The sequence below is a fragment of the Papilio polytes genome, unplaced genomic scaffold (assembly GCF_000836215.1).
Source record: "Papilio polytes unplaced genomic scaffold, Ppol_1.0 DF822289.1, whole genome shotgun sequence".
NCBI classification, from domain to species: Eukaryota; Metazoa; Arthropoda; class Insecta; order Lepidoptera; family Papilionidae; genus Papilio; species Papilio polytes.
In genome coordinates, this window is record NW_013526915.1 from 2,894,600 (window position 1) to 2,915,165 (window position 20,566).

Here is a 20,566-nt window from a genome sequence, read left to right on the forward strand (position 1 = left end):
ATAACTCAATATAACAATTTTTATTATCTTACAATAAGCAATTTGAACTGTCAAAAGTGCACAACTCAATGCTGGCAACAAAAGCGTATCGGAAAAGAAAAAAAAAGTACAAGTAGGAATATTGCAAGATGGCAGCAGGTGTGCGACGCCAATAAGAAAAGGGGAAGTTTAGATATAAACTGTTATTGTCGTGTTATTGGTCGACGAGTTAAAGATGTTTAGTAAGGGATTTATTCGGGGTCTGTTTATTTTATTTTCTATGAGCCAAATAGAATTGCGCCGGCTGTTATTAAATTTCTCCCATCCTCGGTACGTAAGCAACGGCTCAGACGCTGTTGGGCTTCGTTTTTTCCTTTGTAGTTTGTGTAAACGGTTGGAATTGTTCAGTGAAACAAATGGAGGATTTTAGTGACAGTATTTCTTTTTACTTTTTACTCACGATTTGTATATACTCTATTCTTTTGTAACGTTAAAGATATTCTGAGTGTGTTCTTTGTCTATAGATGTCTAACTAAAATTAGAAACTCGATAATTTTTCGTTAATAAGATTTAAAAAAAATACACTATCGTACTGATGTCTATACTAATTTAATAAAGCGTACACACACAATACTTCGTGGCGTAAGATGTCAGCAAAAATAGTATATTTTTGAATAATTCTTTTTGTAATATAAAGCCATACACTTACGTCACGCTTTAGGCTAAATATTTTTAGTCTATTAAATTTAGGGGGCAAATAAATTGTAAAAAACCTTAATGTGGGAAAGGGACCATAAACTACAAGCTTTCAACATTACGGAAGGAAGGTTTTAAATTTTCAATTGAAAATATGACAAATATAAACAATAAAAAAAAAAAGTTCTTAAAATTGCATGCGCATTAAGACGCACAGGAACAGCTAGTTATAAATAATATGGATGGATGGAAAGACGTATATTACTACGTATTTAGAACTTTTACGTTTACTAGGTCTCAATGAAATTAGTCACATGCAGAACATAATCTGGAACAACATAGGCTTAAGCTTTGTAAGCATAAATTAAACATGTTATACTTACAACGAACTACACACGAACACACTTAAACTTAGGACTAACATGATAGCTTGATAACCTCTTAGTATAGTGTACAAGTTCTGTTTAAAGTAAGAAAACTTAGCTCGTACGCTGAAGTTTGAGATAATAAATTTCGGTTCTGAGAAATCAGTTTAAACAGTATTTTCCTAACGAATAAGACGAGACTGTACATACTTACCTAATTACTTCGTAGTTAATTTTTTAATTACAATGATGTACAATCAGGGAAGCTGGCGGTGTTCTACCTTAAATGTGACTACGGAAAAAGGAAGTCATATGCAGCTAATTGCATATTATTATTATAACGTAATCCCGTATCTCACTGATACGTTATTGGTTTGTAAGCGGAATTTGTCTCGTTACAATGAATAAGGCATTTTGTTACTGAAACACTGCGGATAGCCGTGATTGTACATTTAGTACGACATGGAATATTGAAGTATGTTTTGCTTGAGGTATTTAAAAAAAATCTGCTTATTTAATTTAAAAAAAAATATTTTTACCGGGATCAAATTCGTAATATATTCCACTATTGGAAATCTCAGAACCTCATGCATCACAATGATGTTGAAATAATTTTTTCAGTCCTGATTCACGTGCGACCGTCGGAGCTTAAAAACCGTTGCATATGGATTAAAATACGTTACAACGAGCGCAGAATGTGAGATATGCTCCTCTAGGATTTAAATCCTACGTTAGTTCCTATTGAAAGCGTCTGTTCATTATTGTATGTCTTTTTTTAAAAAACGAAAATGTAAAAAACGTTGGTTTTATTGCGCCTGGTGTATTTGTTGCGACTAGCTGTTAAAACACAGTTAGATTTTTTTTTTTTTAAACGGAACAAATGCCATGAAAGACAAAGAAAAACACCCATAGGTAAAATTTCCTAAATCCATTTGAAGCATTTGAAGCGGTTTGATAATTTAACTATATGGATGGATGGATGTAGACTTTGTAGACTAAACGGCTGAATGGATTTCGATGAAATAAATAATAGACGTAGAGGATAGTCTGGAAGAACACAGGTTACTTTCTTTTTTTTAATAATACGCGGACGGAGTCGCGGACGAAAGCTGGTTATAGTCATAAAATCAAATTAGCTTCTATTAACAATTCTTATTCTTTGCCCACAGAAGCCGGTGGGTTCCGTACCATGGAACTCCGGATCACACCACGGGTCGTTCAACGAGGAAGAAACGTCACAATGGCGTGCATACATCAAGTAGACGACAGTGAAATATACTCCGTACAGTGGTACAGGGGTACGCAGGAGTTCTATAGATATACACCATTAGAATCTCCTACGACTAGAGTTACCCCCGTTAGTGGGGTTAAAGTTGATGTAAGTTTCAGCATTTGAAATTCTCGAAGACAGACAAACATAAATGATACTTTCTTAATTATTATTATTCTAATTAATTATTTAATATCTAACAAGTAATATTTGTGACAAACTTACATAGATATAGTAAACTATTCAAATACCAGATCTAGAATAGAATCTGACTAAAGATTTTTGTACTCTATATCTGTGTTCCATAAGCGTAGAGTTCGATAAACGAAAATAATGATAATGTTCTGTACAATTACGTCAGTTTTTTTATTATTAAAAATATTAGTAGATTTTTATTGATTTACTAATATTTTAACCATTCCAACTAAGCTCTAGGCTTGTGCTAGGATATGGTTCACGACAGTCGAATGGCGGGATTCGAACCCTCGACCGCAAGATCGGTAGTCCGTACCCCAAACCATTAGGATATTGGCGCTTGAATATCAAGAATAAACTGAAGGCAGAATTAAACTCAAGCTCGTAAAATTTTAACATAATACATTCAACAGAGACTTAATTCGAACGAGACACATGTAGTATTACTACGTGTTACTCCGATTCTCAGCGGGAACTATAGTTGCGAAGTTATACAAAATGCTCACACCTTCCCTCACTACACCGCTACGGGGAGGCTTGATGTTGTTGGTAAGTAACATAAGTCACTTCAAATTTTACCTAATCGTATAATCCTTATAGTATTTTGATTAAGAATTCGGGTTCATAAGATAGTATAAAATACTCTCATGCTAGCTTTCCCTGTGACTGTGTCATGGAATTAAAAAAAACTATCCAATGTATTCTTCCAGACTTTGCTCTACAATGCCTTTCATCGAGATCTTTTCAGAAGCTTAGGCGGTAAACTCTTACGAACTCCATACATCTAATCTTTCGCGTTTTTAATATTAGTAAGATGTATTTAAACCCCATTATGTATGTATTTGGTATACTGGATATAATTTTGGTCCTTGTAAAATTACATAGTTTAAAATTGCAAGTCATTGACCTTTTACTAAGCGATGATAATCACGGAAATGTGCTTTAAAATATTGTAGACTTTTCACTTGAAAGAAGACTGTCATTAATAAATTGTACAGACAAAAATATATAGAGATTTCATCGAAGCGAGTTTGTATCGAATACAAAAATTACATTAGCTTTGTAATGTAATTCGTTGAAATAAAAAGTTTTGCGTGGATTTTATTTATGACATTATTTTGCGTACGTATCCAATAACTTGGGGAATAACTGCTGAGTCTCAGCTAGATAAAGGTACTAACGGTTCGGGACTTTCCTATTCCGGGTTTTATCTGTCCAGTAATGCCATTTTTACGAGACTTTGATTCAGATAAGAGCAACATTTGCAATTATATGATGTTTTGTCGGAAATCCAAGCTAACTTTAGTTTGCAGTGTGCGTGGTTTTCTTTACCTCTCGGTTTATTTTATAAGAATTATTTCTTTTAAAAGAAATAGTGTACTGAGTTTAATAGTCTTGAGTTCAAATTTAGAACATCTACGTCACAATTAGTGCTTGCATTTGTTTTCAAATATTTTTATTGTACTTCAATTGTTTTTTTCAACATTTTATTCTCATTTCTTGTATCTAGTACCGTCTTTTGTTTAGTTGTCTTGTGGGTTATTCGAGGTTTCAGGTCCCTATTTAAACCACTAAGACACAAAGCGTATCACGTTATAGATATTCCTTCAGAATAGAGTGGATCAAGACAATGCTTGCGTCCGTACAAATAGGGACGATTTAAAACTTTTTCCTCGTACCAATTCCAATCTAACCGTCTGTTGCCCTTAAACAGTTTCTGCTAACAAAATGAAAGGGAGCGAAACAAAGGGAAATTCTTACGGACTAACTTCCTACGTGCGGAAATTCACCTTCCAGTTTTGGTATGCTTTTAGTTCAGAAAGCTTTGTAAGAAGTTCAGTCTCCGGAGTCAATTTGCGTCTTAACTTGTCAATCTAAAAGGGAATTAGGCGTCTAATAGGGTGAAAAGTCCGACTCCATTTTGCTTTACTGTTTAGATGTTTAGATTAAGAGTAGATTGCTCTTATTTATTACTAGCGTTCGCTCGCGACTTTTCGCGTGGAATTAAAAAAGACTGTGTTCTACATCTATCATCGAGATCCGTCTTGCAGTTTAAAAACTCTAACATGTTTGTTGTTACAATCTATCAAAAATTTCTCTTTTATAATAGATACAGTTGAAGCTAGATAATTTAAAGTCTAAGGGAAACACAAAATATTTTAAGTTATAGAGTGTTTGGGCTCAAATGGGAAGGGAACATATTACTTTTTGAAGTTATAGAGGTTTTTAAGTTACCAAGGTTTGAGTTATCGAGGTTCAGAGGAACAGTCCTTCAATTAGTTTAAATTTATCTTGTAGACTTTTAACGGTATAGCGAAAACACAAGTTATCTCCTGTGCACATATATTAATGATGACATAGTTAAAACATGAGTGACGTATACAATAACGAAACTTAGAGAGACATTAAATTTTCATAGTGTTCCTAGAAACGGGAGTCTGGGAGTTATGACATTTTCATTTCCCCACGATCATATATCACGTACTATCAGTAATATAATCTATACTAAACTATGTTAGTTTAATCTTTACATTTTAATACTAAATGCCTTTAGGGTAGCTTCGACGTTTAATATTATTGTTGAAAACAAAGATAACATTGCTAACTTCATTTATTTCGTTAGTATTACTTGTTAGGAATATGTACATAAGATTTGTTTAGTAAACTAAGTCAGTTTAGATGGATAGATGTTTGTTAATTTGTAACGTTAACGGCTGGATCTCGATGAATTTTGTCATATATAGAGTATAGTCTGGAAGAACATATAGGCTGCATACTTTTGCTTTTTTTCCACGCGGAAAGAGTCGCGGGGGATTGTTAGTGTTTAATAAATCGTTTAGACATATCTGTTTTTATTAAATGTACATTGATGCGATCAAATAGTGCTACACTCACGTAATATTTCGTATAATAATTCTAAATGTCGTCTTAAGAGATTTTTATAACTAGGTAAGTACTATAGATTAAAATCTATAATCAGGTATAGGAGGTCTACGAGCTACGGAGCTACGAATCTCTCCACCGGTCGTACAACGCGGGTCTGACGCTACGCTTGCCTGCCTCTACGAGCTCACTGACGCCCCCCTCTACTCCGTCAAATGGTACAGGGGGAGACACGAGTTCTACCGATACTCGCCTACAGAACAACCCGCTACCAAGATATTCCCATTCGCCGGAATTAACGTTGATGTAAGTATTAATTATTATAAACACTAGATTTCGCCCGCGACTCCGTCTGTGAAGAATTAAAAGAAACAAAAGTAGCCTATTAGTTCTTCCAGACTATCCTTTATGTGCCAAATTTCGTTGAGATTTGTACAGCAGTCAACCAATCTAAACTTTCGCTTTTATAATATTAGTATGTTGAAAGACTTGAAGTTATCAAATAAATGGAACTAGTATTTATATATGTCGCAGGAAGCTATAAATTGACTGTTGCTTTATGTGTAACAAACGTTATTGTCTTGCGTTTTAATATTGTTTAAGATAAAATTATTAATTTAATTCCTTTTTCTCGAAAGTAGAAACTCGATGTCATTTGTATTTAGTTCTTTTTAAAATTAAAAGTACGTCAACTTGCATACGACCAATAAGAGCAGAGCAAGCGGCTCGAGTGGCTTTTATTAGCTCGAGCGGGATCGAGGCGCAGTTCAGTGCTTAGAGGGCGACGTTTGTAGTGACATGTTGTGGTGCGTGTTGGCAGAGTGGCGAGTCGATTGAGGAGAGTAGTGTAGTAGAGGTACGAGCGGGTGCCACGAACCCGCTGCTCGGTCTTGCTTGTTGATTTGCTTTGTGATAAGTGTAGATTCCGAATTATATTGTGTTAATCCGTGTCTCTAGTGTTTTAATGCTCGCACTTCACCCAAATGACGACCACGAAACCAAGACTCGGTAGCAAAGATGTCGGGGAGAAAGACCCAACTCCGACATATATTTTTCTTGATTGAAGTCATTTCGATGTTAGGTATAAACTTTTTAATATCTGTCCAAAATCGTACTCTTAGATAATGGAGGCTTGTTTTGTCTATTTTATCTTTACACTAACTGGTCCCATGCGGCTTCATCTGCAGGAAATTATAAAAAAATATTTTATTGTTTACATTTGTCAAATTATTAATTGCAAATGTCAAAATACCAATTACCTTACTATGGCAATCTTGCTTCTTGATGTTGGCAGCTCGTATCGTATGGTCTCTTTCCCACATTAGGGTTTTTATCAAGATATTTATCCCCTAAGTTCAATAGCGTGAAAATATATAGCCTAAAGCCTGACGTAAGTGTAGGGCTTTTTATTAAAAAAAGAATTATTCAAAAATATGCTGTAATTGCTGACATCTTAGGCAACAAAGAAGTGTGTGTTTACGCTTTACTATAATAGTATAGATAGATAAGGGTAAGGAAGTAAACAGTGTCTTGTGTTTTAATGTAACTATGTTAAGAATAGTTTAATATATTCAATGAACTAGATGTCATTTATATAATTCTGAATAAGGAAAGGTAAGGTAAAGTTCTACGCTCACAGCATAATAAACATATAAGTTTGCTCACTTTAAAGTTTTGCATGCAAATATGGCAAATTTTCTTTGACAGCAAAATGATATCCTATGATATTTCAGTTTCTGTTTATTTGCATATCTATTACTTTTAAATATCACATTTTCCTTACATTCGAATGTTATTTAAGAGGGAAGAATTAAGTGATAGAATAATTTTTAGGTCAATCTATATCTATACTATTACAATAAAGCGTAAACACACACTTCTTTGTTGCCTAAGATGTCAGCAATTACAGCAAATTTTTGAATAATTCTTTTTTTAGTTAAAAGCCCTACACGTGCGTCACGCTTTATGCTATATATTTTCAGGGCATTAAACTTAGGGGGTGAAAAAAAGAGACCATAGTTGCTGCCAACATCAAGGGAGCAAGGTCTTCGTTTACATTTTGACATTTGTAATTGATAATTTGACAGATGTAAACAACAAAATAAAATTTTCATAATTTATGCGGATGAAGTCGCACGGGAACAGCTAGTCAATATCATAAACGAACAGAATTTTACAAGTATTATGGAGTAAATTCAATTACATTCAGAAACAGCTTTGTAATAATGTTATTTGCTACGTCAATTTATTAAACAAATCAAAACATAAAGCAGATTTTGACGACTATTAATCATTGGCTTGTTATTAACAAAATTTGCCAGCTTTCTAAATTAATTAAATTCCTATCACAAACTCAAATGTAATTCCGTAAAATGTAAGATGAAGCGATTAGATTAAATATAGTACATTAAAAATTAAGATGAATACAAATGGTGAAATACTTAGATTTTGCCAAGTTCTAACCCCATAGCTCTTTGCAATAATTTTGCCCTTTAAAATAGTTATTGCAATAATCTCTTTCACTGTTCAGTTACAGTCATTTTGAGGTTAACGTTTACTTATTGACTTAAATCTTTATTACCACAAACAGAATTAAAAATATGCATTTTTCATATTTGAGTATTCTTAACATCATTCTGGTAATTTTAACTTTCACTTATATCTTTCATTAAGAGCTAACACGTGAAACTAAACTATCGCACAACTGATTAGTCTCGCTTTGATACTTATGAGTATATGGAGGTACACTACTTAATTTTTTAATAGTGCAACTAAACAGTTGAATTGGTTGCAAAACAATCGACAATCGCACAACAGGTGTGCGATGGTTTAGTCAAATGTGTGCTCTTACTGTAAACTTCAAACATGAAAATCCTGTAATAGCAGTTAATTAATCTGCTTCATTTTATAATACGCGATTACATAGCTTTCTCGGTTGAACGCTTTCAAACAATATTCTATAACAACGTTATTGTGCACGTTTAACTCCTTTGTTATTAAGATTAGATTTTTCTTGATTAAAATATTATTTACGTACCTAGTACCTAGTAGTAAATTTAAGTCCCTTTTTTTTGTGACTGAATGGCCACTGTTTGCCTTGAAGAGGCATTTACAGATTCACCGGGCTTGAGGTGGCCGAGCGCAGATGGCGCTTAGCCTAAACCTCGTTTTTGAGTAACTAAGCTCGAGGGCTCCCTCAGGAGCCTCGGCACGAGCCGTTTTTAAGTCCCTTTCCTTTCCCAACTTTATATGGAAAGGATGGGAAGGTAAAGATAATTTGATGGTGGAGGACAAGCATAGAAAGATTAACTTCTTTACATGCGAGTCTTCCTTCGCTATTTAAGGGTAGGCAACGCTACGCCTTTTCTGCGACTATAGGCCGTTCTCTTATTTGTCACCTTATGTAATAATTTTCCTTTAAAACAGTTTTCCTTTTACACGTTTTTTATTTCACTAATAAAAAAGATTTCTTTGTAAAACTAAGGTGGGAAAACCTTCGTCATATTGCAGTCGTTCCTTTATCAAGTCGAGGAGTATCTTTACAAAGTAATAGAAATTTGCATGTAAATGTATACTTAATGTATATAAGAATAAGGTTCCATTTTAAACGTATGTGATTTCGTTTTCAAAAGTATTGGCTCTTTAGTTCCTTTAAAGTGACGAACATTTTTACACTATATGCAATTGTCTAATTTCGAAAATCAAATCAAATATTTTCTAAGTATCTATCTGGTTATGATAATTTGTGCTTATTTTTTTTTAGCTTATTTAAATACCCGTATGTCTTAGAAAGATAATTTAGTCAACAGTCCATTGTAAAAGAGTTATCGATCTTACTTCACCCTAAGATGGGTCTAAACGTAAATTATGATTAATGGTAATGGGGCAATAAAGCACTTGACTGCCCTGTCTTCCTAAACATTATTTATGTTACGGTCTTTCACCGCAGTCTTTTAACTAAGATACAACTTTCTTAACGTAAGTAATTGACAGTAACCTTTGATATCACCAATGTAAGCAGATTATTAAAATAATGTTCTTTAACTATGATTATGTTGAACAGTATCAGTGTTCAACCAAAAGGGTGTTCAACAATTAGGTGGGTAAGCATTTACAAAGCTGGCATGTATCATGACCAACTGAACACATCAGTACTTAACTACGAAAACACTAATTCATCGTACTATACCGGACTCGAATCAGAGACCGCTAGATAAGCGGGAATACACCTAATAATATAGATTAGTAGTTAGCATGCTAGTTTATAAGAGTGTACGAGGCGTATTAGTGGTATGCAAGGAAGCATTTCATACTATAGGGCCAGCTCGTCTGGTGCACATACCACGACCACACGAAAGACAGGCGTGAAGTGGGAGCAATTCTGCGTTTCGTCAGATGAATGTGCCTTCCACCCTTTCCTTCTTTTCCACCGTTTTCTTAAGTAGAAAAGATGGCCGCTTGCTGGTTTGCCATATTATAACACAAATAAAAATATCCTGTTCTTATATTTCCTTAAATGTTCGCTTCTATAATAGAAATGTAGAGGTAAAATTCCTTCTAGTGTCGATGCTAGAATGTATTCATCGTACTTGTAACCCTTGACCTGAAATACTTCACATCGAGTAACACGTTCGTTGAATAGCTGCAGGCGGTAAGCATGTTCCTTTATCCTTCTTTAACGATATAGTGAATGTAAGGGACGGGCATAACTCAAAATATCTAATAGTAGACAGTTTGAAAGAAACTTCTTACAATATAGAGACTAACGAAAAAGATGTTTTAACCAAATCGTCATTACTTATGTACATATATAGTACTATTTTATTACATAGAAGGGACATATTAAAAACTAACTGTTGCTCGCGACTTTGTGCGCGTGAAATTGAAAAATAATAAAAGATATCGCCTATCTTACTCACAGATAAATTATCTTTCCAATGGTGAAAGAATTTTAGAAATCGGCCTAGTAGTTTCGGAGTTATTTCATTATATCAAAAAGTTCAAATCTTTATAACATTAGTATAGATATAAATTATGTTATCTATATTTGATATGTGAGTTTTCATTCGATTATATTTTTATTCTAAGAGTTCAAAAAATTAACGATAAATACTTTGTTTTCCACAACGAAAATTCGTTATAAAGTATGTTTTCTGTTTTCTCAAAGCAGTTAGTAAGCGATTTTTTACGTAACTCTGCCATATTTCTTCGCTACGCGGCAGATGTTCATAAATCCAACTCCTTTATCACGAACTCTTGTTTCGCGATAATAACCCGATGGGTCATTTACCAGCTACCGTGTTGTTTTTATTTTGTATTGTATTAGAGCTCAGCTTCTACTGGTTATATCCGACATTAATAACAGCGGTCTGTCTGAAAACGGACCGTAATCTATCGTGTTTTGCCTTTTTGCCTCCGTATGTGATAAGCCTAGAGAAAATTGTACTACGCTTGATGAAAAAAAAATGTTGATCGTCCAAGATTGAATGTTAAAGTAGTTTTTTGTATGCTAAAAGTTTTTCGCACTAATTTTTTTTTAAATTAAAATATAGCAAACATTTTTGACAAACATTGATAAAGTAGAACAAGTAATAAATTTGAAAAGTCAAAAACGCCAACACGGTTTTTTTAATTAAGAATTCAAAGCTCTTTGACAGCCCGCATCACATAAATTGTAAGATTGACCAACCATGTGCTTTAACAGAACCGTCATACTAGTTCATTTTAATAGAAAATTGTAATTAAACGTTTGCAGGTTATAATATGCATTGTACCTTTTAAACTAAGTTCGATATTATCTTGTAATTAGCAAGGTTCGCCATTAACGGTTACGTCACGGAGGACATTATCGTCATAGTATACATTTGTTCCAGCTGGCCAGATCTAATCAAAGCCAAGTGGTGCTGACGCGGGTGAGTTTTGGTCTCTCTGGGAACTTCAGCTGTGAGGTGACAGCCGATGCGCCGTCCTTTGCAACATCTATTGTGTCCAACAATATGGAGGTTGTTGGTAAGTTACGTTGAATTTTATCCTTTACCTTTTTATGACTAACTAGATGTTGCTCGCGACTTTGTTCGCATGAAATTAAAAAATAGTAAAAAACATTTTTTCAGTATTTTTTACTATTTTTTTAGGCTATAGCCTATGTTACTCAGGATAACCTAGCTTTTCAATGGTGAAAGTGTTTGTGAAATCGACCCAGGTCTGAGCTATTTCAATACATACAAAAATTCAAAAATACAAATCTTTCCTCTTTGCAATATTAGTTTTTTTTTGCTTACATGATAGGAATTCATTAAGTTTGCAAGTACATTTCGAAAATATCATTTAACACCCTGGAGCCTGGAGTCAAGGGCTAGCTTGCTCATTGTAAACAATAAATATAAGTAATAAGTAAAGTTAAGATAAGTTACATAGGGTTTTTTTTAAAACGGGCTTCGCTGATTTTGAAAACCGAAGTTTTAGTCCAGTGTGTGAAGTCAATGCTTTGTTGATTTAGATTTTAGGTGGCATTAAAAATAACAATGAACGTTTAAAGTTACAGTTAAATGTTTGTTTTAGAATAGCTAAGCATAAAGTATAAAATCTGTCTGTTTCAACTTGTTCGTACTCTCCCGCGAACAGTGTCAAGTAGTACAATGACCTGCAATGAGGTGCAAACCCGTGTTTACTTCAACAACTTAAGTGTTACGTTTTTGTGTTTTATTTACTACTAAATGATGATTCTCATATTCCTGTATTTCATGACTTTATTCAAGTTAGTAGTCAATATTCCAAAAGTAAAAAAAAAAAGACTTTCATCAGCGACGCTTGAGATTAAAAACAAAAGTAAGTAGCCTATGTGTTGTTCCAGACTATCCTCTATATTTATGCTAAATTTCATCGAAATCCTTTCAGCCGTGTAGACTACAAACTCTAACAAAGATCCATCCACCTAAACTCGCATTTATAATATTAGTAAGATGACTAGGTCAATTGTATTCTTTTTATTATAAACAGTATTACCTCCATCTTCTCCTGTGATCCACACAAGTCAACATTACTACATGCCTGGAGATATCCTGCGAGCTAACTGTACTTCGGGTCCGAGTCGCCCGCCTTCCGAACTCACGTTTTACGTCAATGATATACCGGTGAGTTAAAAGATTACTATTGGCTTGTTATAATAAATCTATCTTCCTTGCTGTATAGGTACCAACTAAGGTTCCCACTTATCGCGAATGCTAACACTGCATAATCCGCTTGAATCTTATATGTTAGGGTTACGAAGATGTGCGTTTATTAGTTATTAGTAAGATTTTCGGTAGAAAAGTAGATTTTTCCCCTTCCTATGAGTGCCCTCCACAGTCAAATCCACTTCTCTTCCTTTTCGTATAAGAAAAGGGTATTTAATCTGTTTTTTATAATGTAAAAATTATTTTACTATGAATTACAATTCGATTTTTCAAAACCATTTCTTCTGGATTTATATTTTTGTGTCTTCAAATATTTCAGTAATATTCTATGTTATTCAATTAATAATTCTCTGCAAATCTGTGGTTTCTAAAAACGTTGTATTTATGTAAACAGGAGCACATTTTAAATTCACGAAAAAAAAACAAATGTTAAAAATGACGCTCGCAATTTTAATTCCAGTCGAGGTTTGAAATACCGCAGACATTGTGTAAATTTCACACACGTGTAATTTCATACCGAATATAAAACCGCAAAATGCTCACATGAATTCTAGGAACCGTTGATATGATCTTGGAACCCTTTAAAATTTTCGAGTGTAAAATTCTTCGAGTTACTTTATTTAGTTTTCTGATACTGATTTGTGTACCTTAAAAATCTAATTTAGGAATCTAAAATATATGAAAGAGTATTTCAATCTAAAGGGGAGAGTTAGAGTTTGAGGATGAGCCGCATAGGGGGAGAATCATCCTCGTTCTATGCGTTTTCTCCTCTGTTGATTTAAGGTAGGGAAAGCATCTTTGTGTAGCGGTCACTTCGATATTTTGGCGAATTCCGGTTTCTCTTTTGTCATCTTATACTATTAAATAATGAGAAATGCATATCTGACTACTCCGCTTTCATTAAAAAGCGTTGTGCTATATTAATTTAAAATAAGAAGTTTGAAGTTAAATTGCATCGTAATAACATTTGGTTCCGTAAAATGAGTTTTAGTTCATTTTATAAATTCCAAAGAAAATTGACTATAACATCGTTCAAGAAACTATGAAAGCAATTTGTATTAAATTCGATGCTCTTTTGGAACAAGAACTTACCCAATTACAAGAGAAATTTAAGCTTCTTTCGGAAACTTATTCACTTACAACTTAACGTCAACATTTAATTAATATTTTATTCACAAAAACTGAATTAGAAACTAGCGTTTCCTCGCATTACAGACAAAGCTTTTAAGTTTTTTGTCAAAAACTTGTGATTTCCAAAATTGTTCTTCAAGACGTAATAGTATCACGTATTATGAAGCAATTTATGAAACAGAAATTTTGTGAAAATAAAATTACGTAAGATGGAAAAAAAATCTGACAGTTTTAAATGAAAGTCGATGTCCATGGGGGTCGTTGATCAACTTGATGGTCTCTTCGCTCGTTTGACCCTTTCAGTAATAAAAAATCGAAATGTTAAGTCATATCTATGCGTGTGTAGGCAAAGTTTTAACTTATCAGTCGTTTATAAGAAGTTAAAATATACTAAATATATTACCCTTTTTAGGTTCTTTGAAAATTTATACCGTACCGTGTTTTACGTTTCTTTTAACATGATTTTTCGCATATAGAATGTTTAATTATTCTAATTCTGTGCTCCCCCAAATCGCCTGAGGCGAGCCGACCGTTATACGGGTTGGCCACAAAATGGCAATGTATGTAACAAACCGCTTGCCTTGTATAAACGCTGGAGCCACTTGCGAAAATTCATTGAAGTAAAACAAATTATTTTAGCTCCCGTATCGTGTTTAAATGACGGCCGTGGAATTAGTCCTTATTGTTGAAATGTCTACTTTGTGTTGCTTTTTTGACTTAATTTTGTTAATATAGTAAAATTTTACTGTTGCCATTTTTGTAGAACAAAATGTTATTTTCCCTAAAAACGTGGTAACATATTTTTTTGTATATCGCAATTTAAAATAAATAACTATGTATTGGACTAAAAAGTAAATAAAACCGCGAACATTAAAATTTAGACGCACGTAAACAAGAATTATGTTAATATTTTCATATAAATAAAAATAAGCTTGCATTCTAGAAACACATAATTTTAAGTAATCACGTAAAACTGGATTTGTATTAAAAATGCGAAAATAAAATAAACTAAGTGCCATACGTTATGTTTTAATTAAGCACGCAAAACAAAAACATAAGCCCTCATTCAGTTCATTGCTGGATAAAAAAGTTTATTTTACGAGAACGTAAAGCTTAATTCTTTTAAAATTACTACCTGTTTTTGCTTAACATTAATTAACTTGTATGAACAATTTAAATTTTACCTTCGTTTAAATTTAAACATATCTGTCATCTTTCGACTCACTTTTCGAGATAATACGAATCGAACTTAATCTACTTTTAAGTTATGGGACAATAAAAACATTCTTAAAAATATGTTAGCTTAGATTTAAGGAAAATACACCATTAGCCTTAGATTAAGTGACAATCTTAGAAACATGGATTAGATATGGTATCTAAAATGTTCGCGGAATCCTTAACGTTTACTCTATCTTTATAGCAGTAATGAAATAAAAATGAGATAATCTAATAAAATAAATCAGATCTCAGTATACATAGTAACATATCACAGTTAGTATAAAGCCCGTACACATGCTCAGTTTTATCTGACAGATATATCTAAAGCGTTGTATAGTTCAGATAAATCTAACGTAAGCAAAGCAGAGGACTGAACAGCTTCCAATTTTCTTACACTTATTTGAACGATCGAACTGTTCAGATAAATCTGTCAGATAAAACTGAGCGTGTGTAGCGGTCTTTACTGATATCATATTTTTTTGTAAACATAACACACTCCGCTGACTTTATGTTCGTGAAAGTTTTATTATGATTGAAATTTCTCCTTGTACCGTATGAGATTGTTTTGCTGGAAATGTACGTTGTATTCCGCGCGGAATTTCTTGTCGACACTTTTTTTTGCTGGATTCATATTAAAGTTATGAGTTTCGTTGTCTTTGATAGATAGTGATTGAAATGGGCCTTGTTTACATATTTAATGTTGCGAACATAATACAATTTCTTTAGTTCTTTGTTTAGATATGAAGTTTTAACATTTTTGTACGTTATTTTTACTGATGATAGTTTACTGACCATTAATTTGCATCTAAAACATCTGAGTGTAATCAACCACTGCAATCAAACTTGGATAAGCGTAAGTTGAACGCGAATTTTTTTTTTTTGCTTATAGAAATCTTTTACTTACGAAGCTCGTCTATTGGGAGAGGACAATAATTCTAAGTCATAGAGGTTTCTCACTTAACCAATTCTAACTTATCCAAGTTCGACTGTATTTTAATATTTTATGGTATCTTTGGTTTTCCTTTTAGGAGATTTAGGTTTAATTATGCTTAATTCAATTTATAATTAATGAATTCTGACATTTCTTATTTAAAGGTTATTTCTTAATTGTAATCCTTTACACGGATAACTATATATTTGACTAAAATACATTATTTGCCAGGTTTCCCCTGGTATGTATAACGTGCAACCGGCAGCGGAGGGACTGTTCCGTTCAGAACAATACGTCCAGATACAACTATGGCCGGCTCATTACGAACGCGGCGCTCCCATACTGCGCTGCGAGGCCAAGCTCGGAGAACTTTATAGAGATAATTCAGCTGTCGCACTCTATTCAGCTAACAGTGATCCTAAAATTGAACGAGGTAAGATATTAAGGAGTATATTTATTCACTAACTTTCGCCCGCGACTACGTTCGTGAAATTTAAAATGAGTAGTCTATGTGTTTTTCCAGACTATCCTCCACGTCTATATCTTCGTCGAGATCCGTTTAATAGATAGTTTAGTCTACAAACCTTGTCAAGCATCTTTCCATCTAAACTTTTGCATTTATAACATTACTAAGTTTAGGGCCGATCACACCATATTGTATAACTGATAACAATCGAACGTGTAAAATATGTGATGGAAATATCTGATTTTGTTACCTTATCTGACAATGACGTCATTTTTAAGCTATCACTTTCATAGAGTCTAGGTGAAATTGTGCGTTAGAAAAGTTTTAAATTCGTTAAAAAAATCTACTAAAGCTCGTTGCACATGTTCAGTTTTATCAGAACAATCGGACTGTTCAGATGAATTTGTCAGATTATACTGAGCGTGTGTAGTGGGCTTTAGTATATTGATCACCGAATAGAAAACCTATTTAACAATATATAACATTGTAATGAATGCATATTTCAAGCTGATGAACATAATTGCGATATCAAATAGGGATGACGTCACAAAATCTTATCTTTAACACAATGTGGGTATGAACGGTAAAAGATCTCCGGCCAATGCGAGAGGAAACAGATAATAAGATCTTAGCAAAGAGCCCATTGAAGCTCAGTAAATTATTGCTCCCGGCTCATTGACGGACACAATTTCCTACAAACACTGAACCGTTGTTCAGTCATAATACATTTAGAATCGACGCGTGTAGGACAGTTCAGTGGTTGTTGAATGTAATAGTGTAATACTTTGTAGGTTAGGTACTGTAGCTAGTTTTATTATATTTTAACTGGCTTTCGCCCGCGACTCCGTCCGTTTGGAATTAAAATAAAAATGAGTAGCCTGTTTTCTTCCAGACTATCATTTACGTCTATGCCAAATTTCATCGAGATCCGTTCAGCGGTTTAGGGTACAAACTCTAATAAACATCCATCCATCTAATCTTTCGCATTTATAATACTGGTAAGATATTAGAATAATAGTTTAAATGGTTTAGGTTGGTACTGTTTTTATAAGAAATCATGCAATTGAACTGGGACATATTAAGTTATACCCTATATATTTTTTTATTAAATTCACATTTAGAGCGCGCGAACTTTAACTAACTCGCACAACTGTTTAGTCTTACTTTGATTCCTATGAGCTTATATGGAGGTGCGCATATAATCGATTTTTAGTTGTGCAACTAAACAATTTTATTGGCTGAAAAAGTATCGCGCAACAGTAGTGCGATAGTTTAGTCAAAGGTGTACGTCCGCTCTTAGATGTTCAAACACGAGATAATGTTAGAAACACAAATTCACTTGGATTCTATATTTATACGGTAGTTTCACAATGTTGCTGTTCTTGGAAAAGCCACGAACGTGGTAACGGGATTTCGTCAAATTCATTTAAAATATTACCATAAGGATGTTATAAATTTACTGCGCAGTTATTACTGGTGTTAACGAATCCTTAGTCAAAAGGGTTTGCAGAAACAAGACAACAGAAACTGATGTTTTCCTCGCTATTGTGAATCTATATTTCTTCTTTGTAAATCACCTAGTCAGATTATAAATTGATGGATTTAATCTTTGACGTCATCGTTTCACTGTAATGCGCAGTTAACTTGGCCAGTATAGTAGCGCCCTATAACTGGAAATGAACTAGCACAGTGTGAACGCTAACTGTCGCCAGTGAGTCCCTACATTTCTGTCGGTGCAATATTATAATTTTGTAAAGTGTCAATACAAGGACACGATAAACTTGTCAAGTTTGATGATGATTGATGACTGATGTAGTATTTGTCAGAGAAATCACCTGTGAAAAAATTTTGTTTATACGTTTATACAAATCTTTGGTTATACGATAAAAATATCTTCAAAATCCGATATATTTGAAGTATAAATCCACATATAGGTCATCGCGACCAATAAGCGAGAATTCAACTACGAACAATAAAATAAGTTCCGAATGCGAACGACCCATTCGCTATTGTTAAATAACAATTTGCCAGTAATATATTTTAAAATATTCCTCTCAATGGGTTTTTCTTTCCAGTGACGTCACCAGGTTCCGCGGCCAAGCTGCAAACGTGCCAAGTCCTTCTATTGCTATACATTGTCGTATGGGTTAACTTGAAATAAATATAGAATTGTATAAAATAGTTTAATTTATTAGTTGTGTAAATCAGATCGAGGTAATGTGAAGTTGAATTTATAGTTAATTGTACCTAAAGACGAGCTGATATACCAAAGAATGTAAGACTAAGATTATTGTTGATTTAATACAAATTATACGTCGGATATATCGTTTTATTTCTTATATCCTTTTGAATCTATAGCTTCCGCCCGCAACTCTGTCCGCCTGGATTTAATACAAAAGTAAGTAGCCTATGTCTTCTAGATTAACCTCTACATCTATGCCAAATGACATCAAAACCCGTTCAGCAGTTTAGTCTATAACCTCTAACAAACATCCATCCATCTATCTAAATTTTCGCATTTATTATATTGGTAAGATTACTCTAAAAAACAGACACTGTTTAGTTGCCAATTTTTTTATCCACATTTAATTTGCTATACTATGCATATTCTAAAAGATAAAAAATAAATTGTTAACAAGTTTTAAAACAATTTTTTGCATATTTTGTTAACCGAGTAAAGGAAGTGACATCGAAAAAAATTTAGAGTGGTAGCTTTGTTTGGTAAAATAAAACATGTGTTGTACACAGGCAACACAGGATGAAATGTAATTAAAAAGTTCATTCACGGCACAGGCGGGCTTTATTGCCGCGTCATACAATTGTAGTACAGTTGAAGAATTAAATTCACTTCCCACTTACTATCGACGATACAATAAACTACCAACATTAAATACAATTTGATTCGAAAATATCAAGCATGCGGGGAATCCCCGCATGCGGGTAACGACTGATAAATATGATCGGTCGTTGTAGAGCAAGTATAAGGCGGGACTCTATCGACGAGCATCATGTGTGGTAAGTAAAAGTAAGTAATATAGCTGTACACATACAGGTCGTAATAACCAATGAAAGCGGTTCTCGCATGCGGGTGACTCTTGCACCATGAATGCGGCGTGAAATTGCACCCTAACTGTAATGGAGCACATAATTATATTTACAACGAGATGTTTTCGATTTAATTGTGACAGTCAAATAACATCATATTGATAGATAAGTAATAATTGGACTGATCAGAGAAATCTGTCAGATAAAACTGAGCAGGCTTTAAATGAGCAAAATAATCAATTCCATCGACACACTCTGATAACGATAACTTCAATATTTTTCATTTATAGCATCAAAAAATTGGTATCTTGCCAACAATTCTTTCAAATACAAATAATTTCAGAATTGAAAGTCGTTATGAAGTAATTATTTCAATTGTTTCAAGGTTTTCGCTTTCTCTGAGTACTAAATTACCGCAGGGAATAATGGATTTGTTCTTTCATGCCAAAAGCAAAATTAATTGAGCATACAATTGTAAAATTTTAAAACAAATTTTACGACGTAACACTTAGATTAGCAGAGCTAGTAATAACCATATAATTATTTTTGAACAAAGAAAAGAAGATGTCCATGACATAAATAAATAATTAGGACTTTTTTCCACAAAAAACAACATAAAGCTAGTAAGTAAGAAGCTAGTAAGTTATACTAATAGTTACTAATAGTAGTAATATAGTAGACCTAGTTCTTTAACAGTGGAAGCATAAAGCTTATAGATAAGTTAATTAACAATAAATCAAACTTAACCACTAGGAAACAAAAACACCAAAATTTAAACAGCCAATCACATTATTATAGCTTAAAAATTAACTAGTTTGACAGTAGTAGAGCCCGCTTTAACATCTTCGCACGAATGGGTCGGCTCGCCCGGTGTTATACAACGAACACACAGAAAACAGGCGTGAAGTGGAAGCAATTCCGCGCTTCGTCTGATGAATGTGGTGCCGGAGACCTAATTTTAGTCCCTTTCCACTCTTTCTTAAGAGGAAAGGATAGGATAGAAAAGTGGACTCGACGATATAGGAGACGCATAGGAAGGGGAAATGTCCTATTTATTTGCGTCTCCTCCTTCGTCAATTAAGGGTAGGCAACGCGTCTGCAATCGCGGACGTTTATGGGCAGCGGTCGCTTTCCATTTCGGTGGATTCAGGTGGCCGCTTGTTCGTTTTCCACCTATATTAAAAAAAAAAAACTAAATAACTAGAAGTATTA

General features: G+C 33.6%; 1 protein-coding gene across 1 annotated transcript in view; it reads left to right on the forward strand.

Moving 5' to 3' along the window:
• The window catches only part of LOC106106227, a 42,547-nt gene extending 23,918 nt beyond the window's left edge, over window positions 1–18,629 (forward strand). Inside the window, exons 2-8 of the mRNA XM_013286776.1 lie at window positions 2,210–2,418; window positions 2,919–3,054; window positions 5,486–5,694; window positions 11,262–11,397; window positions 12,388–12,521; window positions 16,075–16,276; window positions 18,385–18,629. Of these exons, the coding sequence (XP_013142230.1) occupies window positions 2,210–2,418; window positions 2,919–3,054; window positions 5,486–5,694; window positions 11,262–11,397; window positions 12,388–12,521; window positions 16,075–16,276; window positions 18,385–18,470 (1,112 nt within the window). The 3' untranslated portion in view covers window positions 18,471–18,629. The remainder of the gene's footprint in view (window positions 1–2,209; window positions 2,419–2,918; window positions 3,055–5,485; window positions 5,695–11,261; window positions 11,398–12,387; window positions 12,522–16,074; window positions 16,277–18,384) is intronic.
• The last annotated feature ends 1,937 nt before the right edge of the window (window positions 18,630–20,566 follow it).